Source organism: Phoxinus phoxinus (genome assembly GCF_949152265.1).
Source record: "Phoxinus phoxinus genome assembly, chromosome: 13".
NCBI lineage: Eukaryota > Metazoa > Chordata > Actinopteri > Cypriniformes > Leuciscidae > Phoxinus > Phoxinus phoxinus.
Genome location: NC_136888.1, coordinates 31,944,503 through 31,963,810, shown reverse-complemented (window position 1 = coordinate 31,963,810; position 19,308 = coordinate 31,944,503). Strand labels below are relative to the sequence as shown.

The following is a 19,308-nucleotide window of genomic DNA, read 5'->3' as shown; positions in this document are numbered from 1 at the left end:
ATTAAATACTATTTGCAACCTCATTTTGCCAAGATACCAGCTCTGAGTCTTCTCCTATAATGCCTGATGAGTTTGGAGAACAACTGACAAGAAATCAGAGACCATTCCTCCATACAGAATCTCTCCAGATCCTTCAGATTCCCAGATCCATGTTGGCGCTTCTTCTCTTCAGTTCAGCCCACTCATTTTCTATAGGGTTCAGGTCAGGGGACTGGGATGGTCGTGGCAGAAGCTTCATTTTGTGCTCAGTGACCCATTTTTGCATTGATTTTGCACAGTCTTTTACTGTGCAGTAAAATATTGTTGAGCTTCACAAAATAGAACATTTCTCTAAGAAAAATAGTAAAGTATTGAAAATATACATGTGGTATGTAATGAATGGATTAATGGTTCTTTGGTTTTACTCATTGTGATGGATGATTCATGGATTTTGGCCTTGTTTCCTCATATTTATACTCATGCCTGGACACTTTCATGTTCCTAGTCACCCTGGTGTGCTAAAACATTTTTTAAATATGAATGGGAATATACTTCAGAGATATTTTACTCTTAAGAATTTCTTGGGGTGCCAATAATTGTGGCCAACATGTATTAGAGAAAACAACTAAAAACAATTATTTCATAATGTGATATCCCCCCGCTTTCAGTTGTCTTACTTTAAAGAAAAGTGATTTATTATTTATTTTTATTAAAGATCAAAAGAATACACAATGCATATTTATTTACACAGCCTTCTCTGATCATATTTACCAAGGATCCCAATAATTCTGACCATGACTGTACACATGATACAAGCATCTACCATATAGTTTAAATAAAACTCTTGTCTTTATATATGGTCAGACACCTGCCTGTGTCATTATATTAGTTACAATTTACCAACATCAAGCTGAAATTGAGTTACAAGGTTTTTGACTGGTGAATTTGAGATTTTTAGACATGCGTCTTTGAGGCAGTAAGTCCATCGCATTACGTTTTCATCAACTCACAGGTTATAAAGTTTATTGTAGCTTTGTGGGCATTCAACTTTTTCTGTCATTTTACCAAAATCCCATGTTACTAAATAATTAAGTGATATTCTATTTAAGACCGTATTTCTAGAAAGACACTCTTCTCCGTTCCTCGAGTACATAAAACATTAGCCTTTATATAGATAGTATTTATTGAGTGAAGAAGTTACGAGGTTTGACTGACAGATTGAGGATCCAATGTAGTTACAAGGTTTTATCACAAGCTCTTTTTAATACTTTTCATTAGTTAAATATTTGCAAAACCCACAGACAGATGTAAAGAGTGACCAATATTAATGATTTGTGTAAAAAAAAGGTCTCCGCCCGACAGCTACGCTACGATTTACTTATTTTACCCAAGAGAACAAAAAAATGATGTGTTTCTGTGGGGACCATATTTAAAAATATACAAGTTGTACAGACGAGGAGGCTATGTAAGACTTGGAAGTGCCCAGTATTGAACTGAAAACGAATATTTAACTACCAAATTATATTAACACAAATCAATTATATTTCAGACAGAATGAGAGCTATTTCTCCATAAGCACTTCCAACCCCTGCTAAGGTTGACCATCATTACACTTCTATAATGAAACACATGCAGCTTGACATCTTTTTCAACTGAACGCATGCCAGGAGTCGATAGTTGCTTATGAAGGCTTTGGACTTTGAAATTTAAGCAGCTGACTTACATTTTGCTGCTGGAAAAGAACCGAACTTAAGTGCCCTCCCTTCAACAAGACAGTAACGACTTTCTATTCATGTTTTTTTTTTTTTTTTAAGAACATGGATCTTATCCGTGCCATTACATTAATAGGGGTACCTTAAGGTTAAATCCATCTTCCTCTCAATGTGCCCTTTTCATCTGCTATTCACACATGTATAGAATACAACTCACCCTGTGCTTTGTTTACTAAAAAGCAACTGTTTGTCCTTGCATTACAAAGCATCACAAAGCTTTTGGAAGGAATAACTGGATTTACTCAAATCGCAGGATTTGGTATTCGTTTGTTTAGGCTCGAGATGACAGATTGGAGATTGTTTACCAAGCTCAGGTCGGAAAGAGAATCGCTACATTTCTCAAAACGTGTGTGTGTTTGTGTCCCTGACAGGATTTTGGTTGGGGATTGAGTTGGACAAGCCGAGCGGGAAGAATGACGGATCAGTTGGAGGAGTACGATACTTCAGCTGTCCTCCTAAACACGGAGTCTTCGCTCCACCCTCACGAGTTCAGAGGCAAGTGCACCGTGGAGAATTTACAGCCGTAACCGCATCTTAACCGAGTCTTATTTCTGGTGTCTTGCTGACTTCTAGCGCGATTATTTCTAGCCGACTGTGTCTCTGATTGTTGAACTGAGATTTCAACCTTTCTGTACAGAAGCATTAACAAGATTGTGCATCGACATTTGTGTAAGTCATTTCTGCATGAGGGACGTAACGGTCCCCACAGAAAAGAACCGTCCTGCCCTTGTCCTCAAAATACATTTACCAGCCGCTCTGGTATCACAGATACAATTGCTGGATATTGTTGGGATACTCTTTGGCAATTCAACGTCTGGCAGACAATAACATTTGTGAAAAATTCAATAGTATTTAAAAGAGGAATCAGAAGCCTTAGCAAATGCCCTGGGAGCCACCCAACCTACTGAAGCATTGGGGTGCAAGTTTGGTCACATTTCTTCATAAAGTGTAGTTTATATTTGACTTTTACTACTTTTACTTTAATTTGACAGGAAAGGAATTACTTCCTTTCTACTTCCTTTTAATTAAATATCCAGCCTTTTTTTCCTCTGTATTTGATTTACTTTTCTCCAGTCAGTCTTCCATTATGACTTTAATCCTTCCCATCGACAGCGGTCTGCCCTCCATTTGTCCCTCTGTACCTTTTACCGCTTTTATTCCCCGGCCGGTTTTTCAACAAATGATCAATGTTCGTATCGTCTCCATCTGTCATGAATCATATATTCTTAATTCAGAACCATTCACCTATGCCATATTCCGCTCTTTCTTTCCCATTGTATTTTTGTAAAGGGTCTGAGCGACTGATAAGCACATTGTTCTAAAAGCTTTCTTTCGTTGTGTCTTCTTAATTAACCCTCGGGGCAGCCTCAGACACGCCGGCAGAGAGATCCCAACCGCTTCCATTCATTTTGTCAGAGGCTCTTTAAATTAAAATAGCCACTATTTATTTCTTAATGCATTTCCCTCGTCTTAAAAGGATTCTCCAACCGAACATGAAAATTCTCTCTTTCATTTTCTCAACATAACGCCATGCCAGATGACTTTTTTACTTCTGTGGAACATAGAGAAAGATTTTTTTTTTAGAAAAACAATTAATCTCTTTGAGTCCATATAATGCAAGTGGATGACACCCTCAAAGTTGACTCTTCAAAAACCACACAAAATCAACATGACATTAACTAGAGATGCACCGATTGATCGGCTGGTGACCGGAATTGGCCGATTTTCACAGTCTGACATATGCCGATTTTATGCCGGTCAAATGCACTCGGCCGCCACATGATTAACATCACGCAACATCATCATCACACGTGCACACGGAACACACATGTAGGAAACCAAGCGTGAGCGGCGTGTATTTTTTCCGGTGTGCATGTTAATCAATGGGTGCGTTCACACCGCGAGCAGGAGCAGCGTGTGAGTGTCGGGTTTCGGCACAGAGTCTATTTTAGCTGCGCTGCTCACAGCACAATTTTGATGGACAAAATAAATTGATTTCACACAAAAAGTGCCCAAACTGCACAGAATTTGCATGTCTAGTGTTTTAACAAAAAAGTAGGCTATGTCAGAAAAGAAAGACTCAAAAATATTTACCCATTTAAACTTGTTTTTATTATTCAGTTTGGGTAAAAGTATATGGTGTTTTATTATAAAAAAATATATACAAATTAAATATGTGTGTGTGCTGGTAAGAAAAAATGAAATCGGAATCGGATAAAATAGGTATCTGCAGGTCAAACTCAATGAAAAATCGGAATCGGCCTAGAAAATTGTAATCGGTGCATGACCCTCTCAATGTCTTCTGAAGCGAAACAATAGGTGTGCATGTGAGAAAAATACTAATGAAATGAACATTCTTAGAGCTTCCGAACAAATCTTTGGGGTGCGGACTGGTGGGAAAGTGAACCCGTGGTTACCTCATGAGTCAGTCCTAGAGCTCCTCCTGTCCGATTTTAGAGAAGAATCGGGTCTATTGGATACGGTGCGCTGGAAGAACACCACAGACACAGTGAAATCACCATAGAAAAATCTCAGAGTAAAACTGGGAGTTGTGAAAAATATGATACTCCGGTTTTGCCAGATGAGAAGTTTATCTATGCATCATCTTTTTACACTTTTAATTCCTTTTAGAACTGTATCATCTTTTTACTCTTTTAATTCCTTTCATAACTGTTTTAATTTTCCCAAAATCTGCCTTGCCTAATATTTGAAACGTATTATAACCTTTGATACAAAACGTATAAACTTGAAACTTTATACCATAAACCATTACTTCCGGACAACTTAACATGCACACATTCATAAGTTTGCGCTTGACGTCTCAGTCAACAAGTGGCGTGTTTCATGTGGGTTTTTTAAACAGTGGAGTTACCTGAGCCTGCTTGAATGCGGTAGAGGAAATGCCAGTGTGGAGGGATGTGTAGGAGAGATGGCTTGTATGTGTGAGGGCATGGGATCTAGAGGACAGGTGGAAGGGTGACTGGAGAGGAGAAGTTTAGATGTGTTCACATCCAGAGATGAGAATCGTGTGGGTGAGGGAAGAGAGGATGACACAACAGAGGAAAGATGGGAAGGAGAAAGTCAGCGCAGGTTTTGTCTGAAAGTAACTGGTAGAGCGGTTGCTGGTGCACAAGTAGTAAGTTGTAGATTGAAAGTAATAAAGAGATTATCTGAAATCTGCAGATGTTTCACCAAAATGTTGAATGTGAATGAATGTTTTTAATGTTGGTTAGCAAAGATTACAGGAATAATAGCAAATAAAGGTACATTTAAAAAGAACCAAACCTCTTCAGGTATGCTGAGATGATTTGAAGTCTTAATAAACAATTTTTATAGTAATTTACTATATAGTCCATAATTATTTTTTATATATTTTTAGGACTATTTGTTGGACTACTATAATGTAATTTTAAATGTTAAATATAAAAACAAAAAATAAAATTGTCATACTCAAAATTAAGAATATGACCGAACTTGACCTTCAGCCTCAACATCCTCTTGATGATGCCATTTAACAATTTACTGCAAGCTCATATTTAAGTCTGGCTTGCATCAAATTATGGAAGTGAAATGTGTTTCGAGTACCATTTCATGTTGACTTCAAAGATATTAATTTCAAAGAGTTTGTACCTGTCCGTTGGAGAAGCATCCCCCCCCCCATCCCTTTTTCCTGCTACATATTTACATGTCAAATTGTTTGTGACAATTTTGACAAGCATTTGTCAAAATAAACCCATGTGACTGTCAGTATTTTGAAGTGATAAATTTGTTGTTTGACAGCTAACAGAGTATACGCAAGGGTAAAATAATGTGTCTTGACAGTTTTCTGCCAGAGCATCAGTTGTTCAAGTGCAGTGGAAGAAGTAATACTGAACATTCACTTTGTTTTAACTAGCAGGATTCATGGCTCAGTGGACTGTCTGTCAGAGCTGTCCTCGTCTCGGATGAACTATTCCTTCACAGGTGAGCCATTCCTGCTGTCTGATTCCCTCTCCTCTGTCAAATCTTGTATGACTGACGACAGTTTTTAGGCATTCCTTTTTCCATATAAAACTGTCGGTTTTCAGATATTTGGTCGTTTTTCAGTGGATGTTTGTGTTTGTTTTATTAAAGGAATTCGACGCACTCTCAGCACTTCCTCAGCCATCGCCACGCAGAGAGAACCAGGTCGCAAAGGTCAAGCTAGCAGGTAGCAATAATGTTTATACGACTGTACCTTAAATTCTTTATAAAGTAAAGAATCTTTCATTAGGAGTTGTGGCTCGAGGTTAGTTCATGTGTTCCGCATACATTGAACCTTGGTGCTCATGATGGAGAAATGTTGGTTCGAGTTATATCATATCATTTTCTGTTCTCATTTCCATGATCTTTTTTTTCTTTTTTTGACCAAAATCTAAAGAATCCCAAATCTCAAAGATTAATTTAGTTTCAAAACAGGCACTTTTTGGTAGAAATGTATGTAATAATTAGTATTAAATCATTTAGAATCTCAGAAATGTTTGTATTACTTAGTATTAATTAATTTATAATGTTTTACTGAAACGGAAATGAAAGTTTTCATTTAGCTGAAAACTGAAACTGAAAATAAATCTTATTTAATAGTCAATTAATTAATTCCATGTATTTATTAACCAACACTCAAATAAAAACAAATGGTTGTATATAAACATTTCAGTAATGATGTATTTATGTATCTACTCCAATTCGTGGATGAAATATAAACGGTGACTATATCTTGTTTTCATGACATATTTATTCAAACATAAATAATGAAGACAACAGGTTTAGTAAAAATGTAATGACTAATACAGTGCATATATTTAGCTAAATGAGTTATTTTATTTCTACCTGACATTGAATGGTTTTCCTGACGTAAATGTGACATTACTTGACATTGTGTACAAGCTGTTTGTTGACTTATTGCTGTGGTTGAAACGCAGTTAAAGTTGACTCTTATTTTAAAGTGTTTATCAAAGGTTTTTTCATTTTCAAAGAAGTATTTTCCATGGTTAATTTCAACATTTACTAATACATACACAAGTTATTCCTCTTAAATTTAGTTAATGCATTACATGAACTTATATACATATGTTCATATTTTTCACAGTACATTTTCATGGTTCAGGACTGTTTTTCAATGTTTGTAATAAAAGTTAAGCACTTTTTCGTGTGTTATGTTAGCTTTTAAGTTTCCATTTTAAAAACTATCGGTTGATTAATCGTTATCGGCCAGCGTGGTTCAACCTAGTTATCATTATCGGTATAATCAATTAGTAAATGATTTTTCGGCCCACCAAAAGTGTTTCGACTGAAATCGAAAATTATTTTTCGCCTTAAGATTTCATTGTAGCATTAATTAGTCCCATGTTTCCCATTCTCAAATGCTCTTTGTGGTCTCTCAGGACCCGCTCCAGTAATTTGCGGCGCCGTTGGAGCACAGTTGGCGCTGGCAGGGGTACATCAAGGGCGAACAGCAGCGCTGGCCCAGGGCCTAACCAAGTGGGTGGCACCACCAGTTCCTCTGGCTCAGATGGCACTGTCAAACTCCACCTGGGCATGCAGGTCTTGCTAATTAGTGCCAATGAGATGGGCACCATCCGCTACATTGGCACAGCTGACTTTGCCCCCGGCCTCTGGCTCGGCCTCGAGCTGCGAAGCCCGAAAGGAAAAAACGATGGTTCTGTGGGCAACCGACGCTACTTCAGCTGCCGACCTGGCCATGGGGTTCTGGTGCGACCCAGCAGGGTCACGTACCGTGGTATCAACGGAGCCAAGCTGGTGGATGAAAGCAGCTGAGACCGCCACACGCTGAAAAATGGCCTTCCCATCTCTCCACCCATCTGGCTTTCGGTTCATTTTGTATCTATGGATTTGTTGTGACATTTCAGCCAACCTGAGGAGACATTTTCTTTCTAACTGCACTCAGACTCAGACGTTCACTGCTGATAAACTGTTTACTCCATTTTGTGAACTAACTAAATATTTTGTTTGGGAGAAGATATTACATTTTAATTCTTCTAAGGTTTTAACTGGAGGTTTGAATTCATATGCGTCGGAGAGGTAAACAGTAGCAATATCGGAGCACTTTAATAAAAGTCTGTGGGCGAAGACAATGACTTGAATAGCAGGATTTAAGAAGATCAGACAATTTAATAGCTTCAATAACTGTGACAATATCAGCTCCTCAAATCCCCTCAGGAGTTACAGTATCTGAGAAGGAAGCATAGCTTAGTTTGTCAGCAGGTGCGAGTCCCTTCAGAACATGGCACTTGCACGTTCAGAAACTCGTAATCGTTCCTCTTGATGCTAGCGCAGTTACGATGAAATAATAAGCACTTTAATATTATCATAATCTAAGATTTAATCAGCTCAGAGAATCAAAACTTGATTGTACTTGATTGTTCCACAGATGTTGCAGCTGACAGGCTTTTGTTTTGCCTGTAATAACAGAGATAACTAATAGAAACTTGCGTCAGTTTTATGAAGTCAGTCGACGAAGACTAAATCAAGTTACCAGAGTAGTTTAAACACAAATCTGAAGCAGTTTTGTGGATATTGTTTTTCTTTGGGATGTTTTAAATGGATAATTTATCCAAAAAGCAAAATTCTGCCATTACTCACCCTTATGTTGTTTCAAACCCGTAAGACTTTTGTTCATCTTCAGAACACAAGTGAAGATGTTGTTGAAATCTGAGAGTTTTCTGTCCCTCCATTGACAGCTACACAACTGACACTTTGATGCTTCAAAAAGTTCATAAAGAGAACGTGAAAATAATCTATATGAATTGAGCGGTTTGGTCCAAATTTTCTGAAGAGACACGGCCGCTTTATATGATGAACAGATTGAATTTAGGCTTTTATTCACAATATTGATCGGCGAACATAAACTCTGAACCTGCTTGATGTGCGAGAATGATCCTCATTTGTTCTTGCAGAAGCTCAAACATGCTGCGTAACACGAGAAAGATCCTCATTGTTTCTCACACGTTAAGTGAACGTGCTTGAGCTTTCACAACTGATGTCGCTTGAACAACTGATGTGAGTTGATGAATGTTTATATGTGAATAAAACCCTAAATTCAATCTGTTCATCATATCAAGCGATCGTGTCTCTTCAGAGTTTGGGCTAAACCGCTCAATTCTTGTGGATTAGTTTTACGATCTCTTTAGGAACTTTTTGAAGCATCAAAGTGTAGTTGTGTAGCTGTCAATGGAGGGACAGAAAACTCTGATTTCAACAAAAATATCTTCATTTGTGTTCCAAAGATGAACGAAAGTTGTACGGGGTTGGAACAACATTAGGGTGAGTAATAATTAATAACAGAATTTTTATTTTTGGGTGAACTATCCCTCTGAGGTCTGTAATAGTAAATCAAACAATTGTTGAGAAGAACCATAATAATGAAGCAAGTAGTGTTCTTCATACTTTGATCATTCATATAAGTTAGTTATAATATATAATAAAAGGCTTAATGAGAAGAGACTGACAATAATTTGGATCAAATCGTTGTTTGTCATCTTTTTTTTTCTAAGGCAAATGTTCTAATTTGATCTAATTGGTTTCATTCAATTATTTATTCACTTATATTTTCCATCCCTTTAATTATTAATTCCTTTCCAAATTCTTAATTAAATAATGTCTAGTATGAGTTTACCGTCAGTATAAATGCAAGAGATTCAGATGAATGATTCCTCAAGAATCATATCATTTTGCACTAATGAGTTGTTTATGATATCAGAAAATTCTAAAAAGAAACACATGAGGGTGAAAAATGACAACAAACAACAACAAAAAAATCAGTAAAGGATAAGGGTTATACAATTTCCAATGGAAGTTGAAGTCTTGCACATTTCAGCCTGTATCCACAGGGATGTTTTGTACTGTCTGTACATGATCTGTTTAGCTGTGTGTTGGGTGTATATTTTGTGTGAATTTAAATTTAGTATTTTAGCAGTAAAACTGATTTATTAAATGTAATGCACAAAAAATGTTTGTCAAATTTGTCAGCTGAAAACAATAAAAAGTTCTGATATTTTTAAATCTGTTTTTGTTTTCTACCTCACTCAGATTTCATTCATACTATTTACAATGTCATTTTTTTACAGTTGTAAAGTTCATTTCTCATTAATATAAATAATTTATTCAGTAAACCAAACCCAAAAGCTTGAAGCATGTGATTTGGATTAGAGCTGTGAAAAATGAATCCACTGGTACAAGCAGTTTGTTGGTCCTCTTTGTGCACTTATATAACCCAAGTTATAACTTTAGGAAATTAATTTTGCAGCAACTCGTTTAAATTCATATAGCCACTTAATGTCCAAATAAAAGGTTACCTCTCCCCGTTGTTCTCCTCAGTCCTCATTACGTCTTATTTGTGTCAAGAATCATCCACTAACTCAGCGTGTATACCTTTAAACATCACATCATGCTGTTAACACGGAAAGTGAAACAGCATGACACAATAATCGCAGCACATCATAAAATATGAGCAGAGTGATTTTGACCAATGAGATTTCATGATTGGCAAGGCTTCCCGCCATGACGCTGCCTAAATAAAACAGCTTTCAACAGAATATCTAATTGCTTGTCATGGTTGATTAGGAGGATATTAGGAATTGGTCAGGAAATACCACATTGTGACCACGGGCAGCCATCTGCTCTATGTTTACTCGATACCGTAAATCCAGGGGAACGCTCAAGCATTGGACTCATATTTATGGAAACAGCTTGAAATGATTTGTGATATGCTGAATTAGTATCCATTTGAAAATGGGTGGAACATGGCCATGCAAGGACTCGCGTGGTCAGCATGGAAGCTTTGCTATCCCGTGACATTCACACTGGTTCAAATGTTTTTAATGGACCTAATTTATGAGAGGAACACATTCCCGAGACATTAGACAGGATAGATCAATTAGATTCCTGCTTTTAATGCCAGATTCTCATCCTGCCATCTGCATGTCAAAGCAAAAATTAAGATTCATCAGACCGTTTGTCAATGTTCAATTATTCAGCGTGTTGGTTCTGCCCTCTGTGACCTTGGTTGATAGGAGAGAACTCTATCACAGCGTCCTGCTGCTCAAGCCCATCAGCGGCGATGGTTTGACATACTGCACGGTCAGAGATGACCTCAGTGTTGCAATTTTGTTTATTTGTGGTCTTTTTCACTGTATCAGATTGAACAGATCGGGTCATTCTCATCACAGGCAAATGTTATAGTCCTACAAAAATGCCACTCACTGGATTCTTAGTACATACACTAGAGCTTGCACAGAATTGTACAGAGTACATGAGAAAAGCTATCAGGATTTTGAATACCTTTTCTACTAAAAATTAGGGTGTGATGGTAAATTTGACATATCTCTCTTATGACTTCCGTAATCAATCTCTCACTACCTTTTTCCTCTTTTGAAAAGTCACAGAAACGCTATTTAGATTAATTAACACTATTAAAGATAAACGTATGTGTACTTACCTAAGAAAGTACTGGGCAATATAAGGTAACTACATGGGTTAAGGTTAGGTTTACATGGGTTAAGGTTAGGTTAGGTAGGTTCATGGTTAGTACCTAGTTATTACTCAGTTATTGTAATTACTATAATTAGGTATGCACATGGGGAGCAGGACTGTAAAATTAAGTGCTACCAAAATAAATTGTTAGCATCAACAAAAGACTTGTCCGCTGCCATGTTTCACATCGACACATCCCTTCAACTTAGCAACTCGGCACTCCTCAAGTCTAGAATACTGAATTCTCCAACTTGAAATTACAACTTTCATGTGCTTGGATCTAGTAGGCTATACTCAAAAATCTGTGTAGTAATGAGCATGCTTAGAAAGTACCAATTGCGAAACTAAAAAGCATTCATATTATATTTTACATAATATTTTCCTTCAAGAAAATGCAGCTTTTATTCCGTCTTTAATTTTCTTCTGTAGTGAACAAGCAGGCCTTCAAAACCCTATTTTCAAAGTTCAAACCAACGGTATCAGGGTTTTATGGTCAACATAATCATGTACTTTGTTCAGATAAGATGACGCAACTTCTAAGGGAGAAAAGCAATACCCCCCCCCCCCCCCCCCCCCCCTTAGGGTAATCAGAACAGAACCAACATGAATGTATTGCAGATACCATTCCTCAATAAAGATTTTAATGTATAACATAATTCGATAAATCATTCGATTCAAAGGGCAATCAGAATGTCAAATCCTGACTGACGAGAGGAGGAGCTGGGGATGGAGGAGGGTAATTCGCTCCTGAGAAACGTGATAGCTGTTGATAATACTGAAGGAGCTTGTATACTGTATGTATACAGTGATAGGCAATGTATTACTAACTGTAGACGTGGATCAGCTGAGATTCAGCTGATGCGAGCTTGACTAACGTGACCTGACAGAACTGACCCCTTGTCTCCCTCGTTCATACCTACTGTAAGAGTGAACAATTGTAAATTCTGTAGGACTCCCAGGATACACAAGTATCTAACTTGCCTGCCCATGTGTCTAACTCAAGAGAATAGCCACAAAGATACGACAGATCTTCACAAATCTTCACATACATGCATTACACAAAATGGAGCACATCATTTCTATTTTCATTCACAGACAACACAATGTATACAAATTTACCTAATAAACCAGGAGTGTCCAAATCTTACTGCTTGAGGGCCAACATACTGTAGAGATTGGATCCAACCTTTCCCAACACACTTGCCTAGAAGTTAAGTAGTTCGGAATTCTGATGTGTAATTATAATGGAAGCTAAAATATGCAGGATAGTGTCCCTCCAGGACCAGGATTGGACTTCCCTGTGTTAAGCTATACATGAATGCATGGGGAAAAGTTCAACATTCAGAAGCATGTTTGAATCTATGTCAGTGCAATGCCTTGGATAATCTGGAAATTCTTTCTCCAAACCACTTGTCCAATGTAGAGTTGCAGGGTTGCTGGAACCTATCCCAGTGAAGGAAGGAAAACACCCAGGACAGGTGGCCAGTCCATCACAGGGTTAACACCCACATACATAGTCATACCTACTGACAATTTAGATTCTCACCTACACTGCTTGTCTTTGGATTGTGGGGATAACCAGAGCACCCAGAGGTGCCAAATGTCAATGCCAAATCTCTCTGAGAGTTCTGAAACAAGAACACTTTGAAAGTTCAAAATTCTGAAAGAGAGGATTGAGGGGGAGGGAGGGGTTGGGAAAAGTAACAAATATCACAACAAGCTTATGCCCCATACAAGCAAGCCTTCTCACAGTTCTTCAGTCTTCACTTCCAAAGTTTCTTCATATTTCCCAACACTGTTCCTGGATGACAGGGATCTTATATAGATCGGGATGTACTGTACCTTTCTTTGAAAGCCTGCCGGATTAAATATTACTTGCACTCAATGATCATGATTCAGTCAGAACCCTTTCAGCTGATCAACATTATGTTCTGTGATCATATGTGATATGGTTATTCTGATCATTCGTAATACACATTTTGTGTTTGGGGGCAAGGCCAAACTTATTAAATAGTAATTTATTAATTTCTCAGATCTCATCATTGAATGTCAAATTACAGAGATTAACAGATACATGATACAATAAGGTTTTACAACATTTGTACAAGTGTGGTCACGTTGTCAACAGCAAAATAAAATAAAAATAAATAAAAAGCAATGAAAATCCTTAATTTTCATCTTCATGCAATACCACTCTGATTTATCAACCTTCCCTAAACATATCAGACAGCTTCCAAACCTCAGCTGTTAACTGACCATGTGAAGCCAAAAATATTTCTCTCTCGAAAGTGTAAAACAGCATCAGTGTCAATGACATGGTAAATTGTGATATCATAAAGTCAAGAGGGATATAAATGAATCAAATGTTTTAAATATATTTAAAACATATTTTGTGATGGTATTAATATAGAACTTTCTATGAAGGTTAAAAATAAAGATACAATTACTATTGAAAATTAATAAAAAATAAAGACAAAACTTTTTTTTTCACAAGACCACTATTTAACAAAAAAAGTGTAAAAATTGCCACAAGATATTCCTTTGTAAAACCCTCACTGTCAAAGACTACAGCAGTTCTTTCTGATAGTATAAAACGAATGTCCAACATTTGCTTTTGAAATAGCAGCTTGATAGAACTGAACAGTAAGCAATATGACCGTAACAATGACTGTTTAGACATTAAAGTGACAGATTATGTGAAATTTTCCTTACCAATAAATAAACGGGAATCAATGGAACATGAAAGATCTAATGATGTTCTGCGCGTACAGTTGTAAGGCTCTTATGTACACAACACATTTTTTTTTTCAATGCCAATGCCAAACAGTAAACTAATGGAATGATGAATATTATTTCTAAAAGTAAATTGCTGATGTATTTTTCTTACACAGCCAATGCTAAAGTTTCATACAGCAGAAACTCAAAGCCCTTTCACATGACTCGTGTCAGCATTCTCGAATTCATTTAACTTTGTAAGTGAAACATCAAGTATGCACCATCATACTGGTCTTGTGTTGTGCAAATGGCATACTTTTAAATATGCTCAGCGACAAACACTTTTAAAGTCGTTTTCTCCTGACATTTCAAAATGTTGTTTATTCTGAACAATTTGCAAGTTGTATCATTATGTTGGTGGTTTCGGTGCACTAGATACATAGAGTACAACACAATGCCAAAGGCTGTTACTTGCTGAAAAAAAGCATTTAATGTTATTTTGAACTTGAAGCAGGCATGATGATGCCCTCAACCAAACTTCCTTGGCCAACCAGCTTTACCAGAAAGACTATGCTGATTGATAACCTTCACCAGCTAAGACTTTTTGGTGAACCTTTTGGCAATGTCGGCTTTTATGATCCAGACTAGTACCAAACCTGAAAATGAATGATAGTGTAAGCGCATCTTCTCAAGTAACTGACAGGTCTTTCCTACTGTATTCTAAGCTTAAATCAGTTAACATCTTTGCTTCCACTATGTTGACTTTTAATGTTGAAGTCCCTGACATGAGTCCTGTGAAAGAGCCTTCACTCACTGGTCCTTGACCAATTGCTACATGTTTCTATTCCAACACCATAGCATCAGGTTTTCTCATTGCAAAAAGCCAACAACGCTCATCAGTTTCACACACACTAGCCATTAGAGATTTCTGTAATTCATTATGTTTGATGATAGATGAAAACTCTTGCATTTAAAAGCCAACCAAGTCCAAGAGTGAACAAAATGATACATAATGAATGGGGGCAGTTTGCTTTCTGAAGCACACCCATTAATAATTTACATGACCACCAAATAATAAATTAACAAATGAATAAATAAACAAGCAGGCAAGCAAACATCAACAAACCCGTTTTATTTTTTTCTCCCCCATTATGGAAAAATATCACTGATATAATATAGTCTTTTTCACAGAATTAGTCCTTGTGAGGGCTTAATCAGTTTAGGTTTTTTTTGTCTCTCAAATGCGGCTTTCAGAAACTCAACAGTCTTGTTTCTTTATCCAATCGACATTCTGTGTCAATGACTGATGCTCAGGGAAAGTTTTTTCTGAGTTTCCAGTGTAGAACCTTTCCCAGTTACATACTCATGGCTGAAAAGCACACAGGAAAAGCACAAAGGGGCTTGGCAGAGGTGGACGTAGATTGACAGCACAGTGTTTTGCAAAGTGGGCACTGAAAGAGAGCGTGCACGGTTACAGCACAGTGGCGTTGTGTCCTTCCATTTTCGGGAGTCTGGAGTCCTGCACTGTACCCATGGTGACCAAAAGCGGGCGGCTGTCCTCGGGGCCACTGGCCCGAACCAAAGAGATGGGCCTTTGCTGGCCAGGATGAGGCGGGGGAGGCTGGGGCCCCGGCATAGGCTCCATGGGCAGGCCCTGTTCCTGGTAGCCATACCCGATGTTCCCACATGGGAAGCGTCGTAGTCTGTAGAGCGGGACTGGTGCTAGGGTGGCCGAATCCAGGAGTAAAGGGGTCGGGGCAGGTGGAGGCGGAGGGGGCAAAAGCGGTCGACACAGGCCTTGTTGTTGTTGCTGCAGCTGCTGTTGTTGTTGGCGCTGGAGCTGCTGTTGGTACTGCTGCTGTTTGTGCTGTTGCTGCAGGCCCAAAGCTTCCGCTACTGTTACAGTCCGGCCTGCTTGTTCCTGCCCTTCACCTGGGATCCGTGGGCCACTCACCTGCCTTTGTGCCTGGGCCTGCTGCCTCTTCTGCTGCTGCTGTAGAAACCACGAGCCATATGTAGGGTTCCACAGGTTGGTGGGCTTCCCGTTGCGGCTCTCCTTCTCCAATGGGTGGGCCTGCATGAAACCCAAATTCACATGTCCTCCATCCTGAGTGGTTGTAGAGGAGGGTTTGGCGGCTGGTACGGGGGCAGTGACTACAGGGGGTTGGAGGTGGTGGTGGGGATGAGGCTGAGATGGGGGAGCAGGCGGTAGTTTGTTGTCAGAAGATTGGCTGGCCATGAGAATGACCTCCCCATCTCTCTTAGCCTGATCTGAGTGTGCGACACATGGAGCCTCCTCGGCGCCTTGAGGGGTTACAAGCAAGGAGGGTGCAGAAGGATCTTCGGGACGCATGGGTACCCTCTCCTCTTCCTCAGGGATGGGGCCGTACTCGACAGGCAAAGGCACATTCACCACATCTGGATCCTAGCGGAATTGAAAAGTCTGTTATCTTCCCAAGGATTCGAACTTGCCAGTTTAACAGGTGATACAAATTGTTGGTAAGATCAAGGTTTTAATTAATTGATTTAATTAAACAAAACAAAATTGTAAATATGTCACTTAATATATTTATATATGATAATTAATATTGTAACTTATATTACATTAGACAAATTAAAATATAAATTAAGAAGATTACATTTTAACAAAGATTGTTTCATACATTGTGCTCTGCTTTATACTGTATACTTTGGCAAATTCAATGCATAAAGTGCACATTATACATAATGCATATTACAATATTGGAAATGGCACATTTCTAACAAACCTACTGTTGCACAGCATGAACAGTTTTCAGATGTAGTACCTGCAGACAATAGTCGATCCTCTCCAGAATAGTTGAGAAGTTTGGTCTGTCTTCTGGTTGATGCTGCCAACTCTGTGTCATTATCCGGTACCTATTTTACAGACAAAATATTATTTGTATTCTCTTCCTTTCTGTTCTATCTTCACTAGATATCACTTCATCTAGATTGGTGAGTATAGGTTTTATTATTTTCATATATAAAATAAGCCTTTTTTAGTTTTGTTTCAAAGTTCAGCTCTGCAAGATCAAGGTAGATTAGAAACTGAATTAAATCAAAACTCCAGCTAGGAAGTTTTGATTATTATTTGATTAGTATATTTTCAGAGACAGAAAAGATAAAGCAGTGGGAAAGTTAACGAGGACTGACAGATTGAGAATTAATTGGCCAACATTTCATGCAATCGGTTTCTGTGATATGGAGCGCTGCATAAATATCCTGCATTTCTGAGTCCACTCACACTGGCCCAGGGCAGTTCTTGGGCGGGTCCATTCGGCCGCCATTGGTAACAAACTCCAACACCTCTTGGTTACTGCGGCTCGGGTACGGCATGTATCCCAGCGAGAAGATCTCCCACAGAAGAACACCAAATGACCTGAAAAACAAGACAAAAGGAGGGAAAGTGAACGGCAAGGTAAGACGAAATCATAGTAATTACGGAAAAATAGTGTGAAAAACAGTGGGGTTGCATATGAAAGAACTTGAATCAAGTATGTAATTATATTACAGCACTCACCATGTATCTGTTTTCGAGGTAAAGATTCCCTCCATAAAGGCCTCAGGAGGCATCCATTTGACTGGCAGCATAGCGCGGCCTCCTTTCCTGTAATAGCTGGCTCTGTGGAAAAACACATGCCCGGACAAAAAAAAAGAGAGAGACATTGTTATGAATGCCCACAGCAGACAGAAGCAGAGTGGAGTGACTTATTAACTCCAGTCGTAGATCAGAGAGTGAGAAAGCATTGGAAAATGAAAAGAGCAGAAATTGCACGGAAAGACATAAAGGAGAAACTCCACGTGTGACTTATGCAAGGATGGAATTCATCAACCATGTTCTCTGAAGTCTTGATCTGATCCTTAGTCACTAAATGCTTCACTAAATGATTAATTGTGTGCATATGGCTTGGTTTTGTGTTAAAAGAAAAAAGCAGTATTCTAAAATAATTACTATTCATTTAAACTGGGAGTGTATTGCTTGAATAACCTAATTGTTCTCCTCCACCAGGCCAGAATTAAACAGAAAACTTTAATTAAACGGTTTATGGGAAGTGACTGACCTAGTTCATTTGAGATGCCTTGCTTAATTTGCATGTTTTTCTCATGACATAAAATATGCAGATGTTCCAGACAAGCAAAGTAAATTAGCTAAATGTTGAATCTACACCCAGCCACTAGATCTGTCTGTCTTGGGTCCTTGCCATCAACCATTCTGATTTTAGAGAGTAAGTTAGGGTTAGGGTTTATGGAAAGTGACTGACCTAGTTCGTTGAGATGCTTTGCACTTTAAAAATCAGAAAGACCTCGGGCTCAACAACATCTGATTTTCCATCGGATTCTGACTCAGATTTTTTTTTAGGTCAAGGAACATCTATGCATTCAGAAAATCAAAATCTAATTCTCCCACGACGCCAAGAAGGGAACAAAAAAAACGGGGCAAGTGTGGTTGAGGTTCGAGATCGATATTATACCAACAAGAGAAACCAGACGAGGATTTGATCTTCAATTTGACAAAGTTTTGACGAAAGAAGAAGAATGTATCTTGAATAAGGGTCTCTCATTTGTATACTGATCTATTTCAAACAAAGTTTCGTCAAATTAAATTGAAATATTTTTGTCACAAAGAAAGGACTTCACTATCACTTATGAAGAATCTAATGAGTTGCCAATATATAAGAGTGATGTATTTAAAATGACCTTTTGTCCTTCTGTAATGAAAATTTGGCAGTGGATGTATAGCTCATTGCATGCTTTTCACGGAATTGGAAAAGGAGAATAAATATTTAAATGTGTTTCATACATTTTTTTAGGAAAGGGAATGGCATGTAAGTGTTTAATGCTGTTACGTTTAACATTTAGATTGAGGTTGAGTACATTAAGGTATTATTACATTGACCAGGAATGACTGTGCTAATGCCAGTGATAATTATTATCTTATTCATTCATTAAAGGGATGGTTTGAACTGAGTAATTTCAACCTAGGGTCCTTTGCACCATGACCTTGAGCCTGCATGGCTCAAGCCTGCAACACTCAAGCCATGCAAACACAGGTAGTTAGAGTTAGACCTTTAGTTCATTCGAGATGTCTTGCTTAATTTGTTTGTTTTATTCTACGGTACAATGGTTTAATTGTACATGCAAATGTTATGGACTAGTTAAGCACATTTCCTAAGATGATTCAAATGAATCAAGACAATTGTTTTCATATTCCTACTAAAGTGAGTCCAGGAGCCATAAAGCAGTTAAAGGCTGAATCTAACCACTAAATACAAGTAGGACAGGTTCTTATAGGACAACATCCTAGTAGGTC

The 19,308-nt window shown here is 38.1% G+C and overlaps 2 protein-coding genes across 5 annotated transcripts in view; one reads left to right on the top strand and one right to left on the bottom strand.

The window, feature by feature from the left end:
* Positions 1-9,782, top strand: part of LOC307008968 (CAP-Gly domain-containing linker protein 4) — a 50,338-nt gene extending 40,556 nt beyond the window's left edge. For 2 of the 4 annotated variants that reach the window (XM_079632315.1, XM_079632313.1), the window contains 4 exons: positions 2,123-2,246; positions 5,650-5,714; positions 5,865-5,940; positions 7,154-9,782. In XM_079632315.1, the coding sequence (XP_079488441.1) occupies positions 2,123-2,246; positions 5,650-5,714; positions 5,865-5,940; positions 7,154-7,547 (659 nt within the window). In that variant the 3' untranslated portion in view covers positions 7,548-9,782. Of the gene's footprint in view, positions 1-2,122; positions 2,247-5,646; positions 5,715-5,864; positions 5,941-7,153 lie in introns of all 4 variants that reach the window. The other 2 variants (XM_079632314.1, XM_079632312.1) reach the window with 1 other exon arrangement.
* Positions 9,783-13,265: 3,483 nt separating this feature from the next.
* Positions 13,266-19,308, bottom strand: part of alk (ALK receptor tyrosine kinase) — a 203,518-nt gene continuing 197,475 nt past the window's right edge. Inside the window, exons 25-28 of the mRNA XM_079632171.1 lie at positions 17,518-17,619; positions 17,242-17,376; positions 16,784-16,874; positions 13,266-16,401 (exon numbers count right to left, since the gene is read on the bottom strand). Coding sequence (XP_079488297.1) covers positions 15,448-16,401; positions 16,784-16,874; positions 17,242-17,376; positions 17,518-17,619 — 1,282 coding nt within the window. The 3' untranslated portion in view covers positions 13,266-15,447. The remainder of the gene's footprint in view (positions 16,402-16,783; positions 16,875-17,241; positions 17,377-17,517; positions 17,620-19,308) is intronic.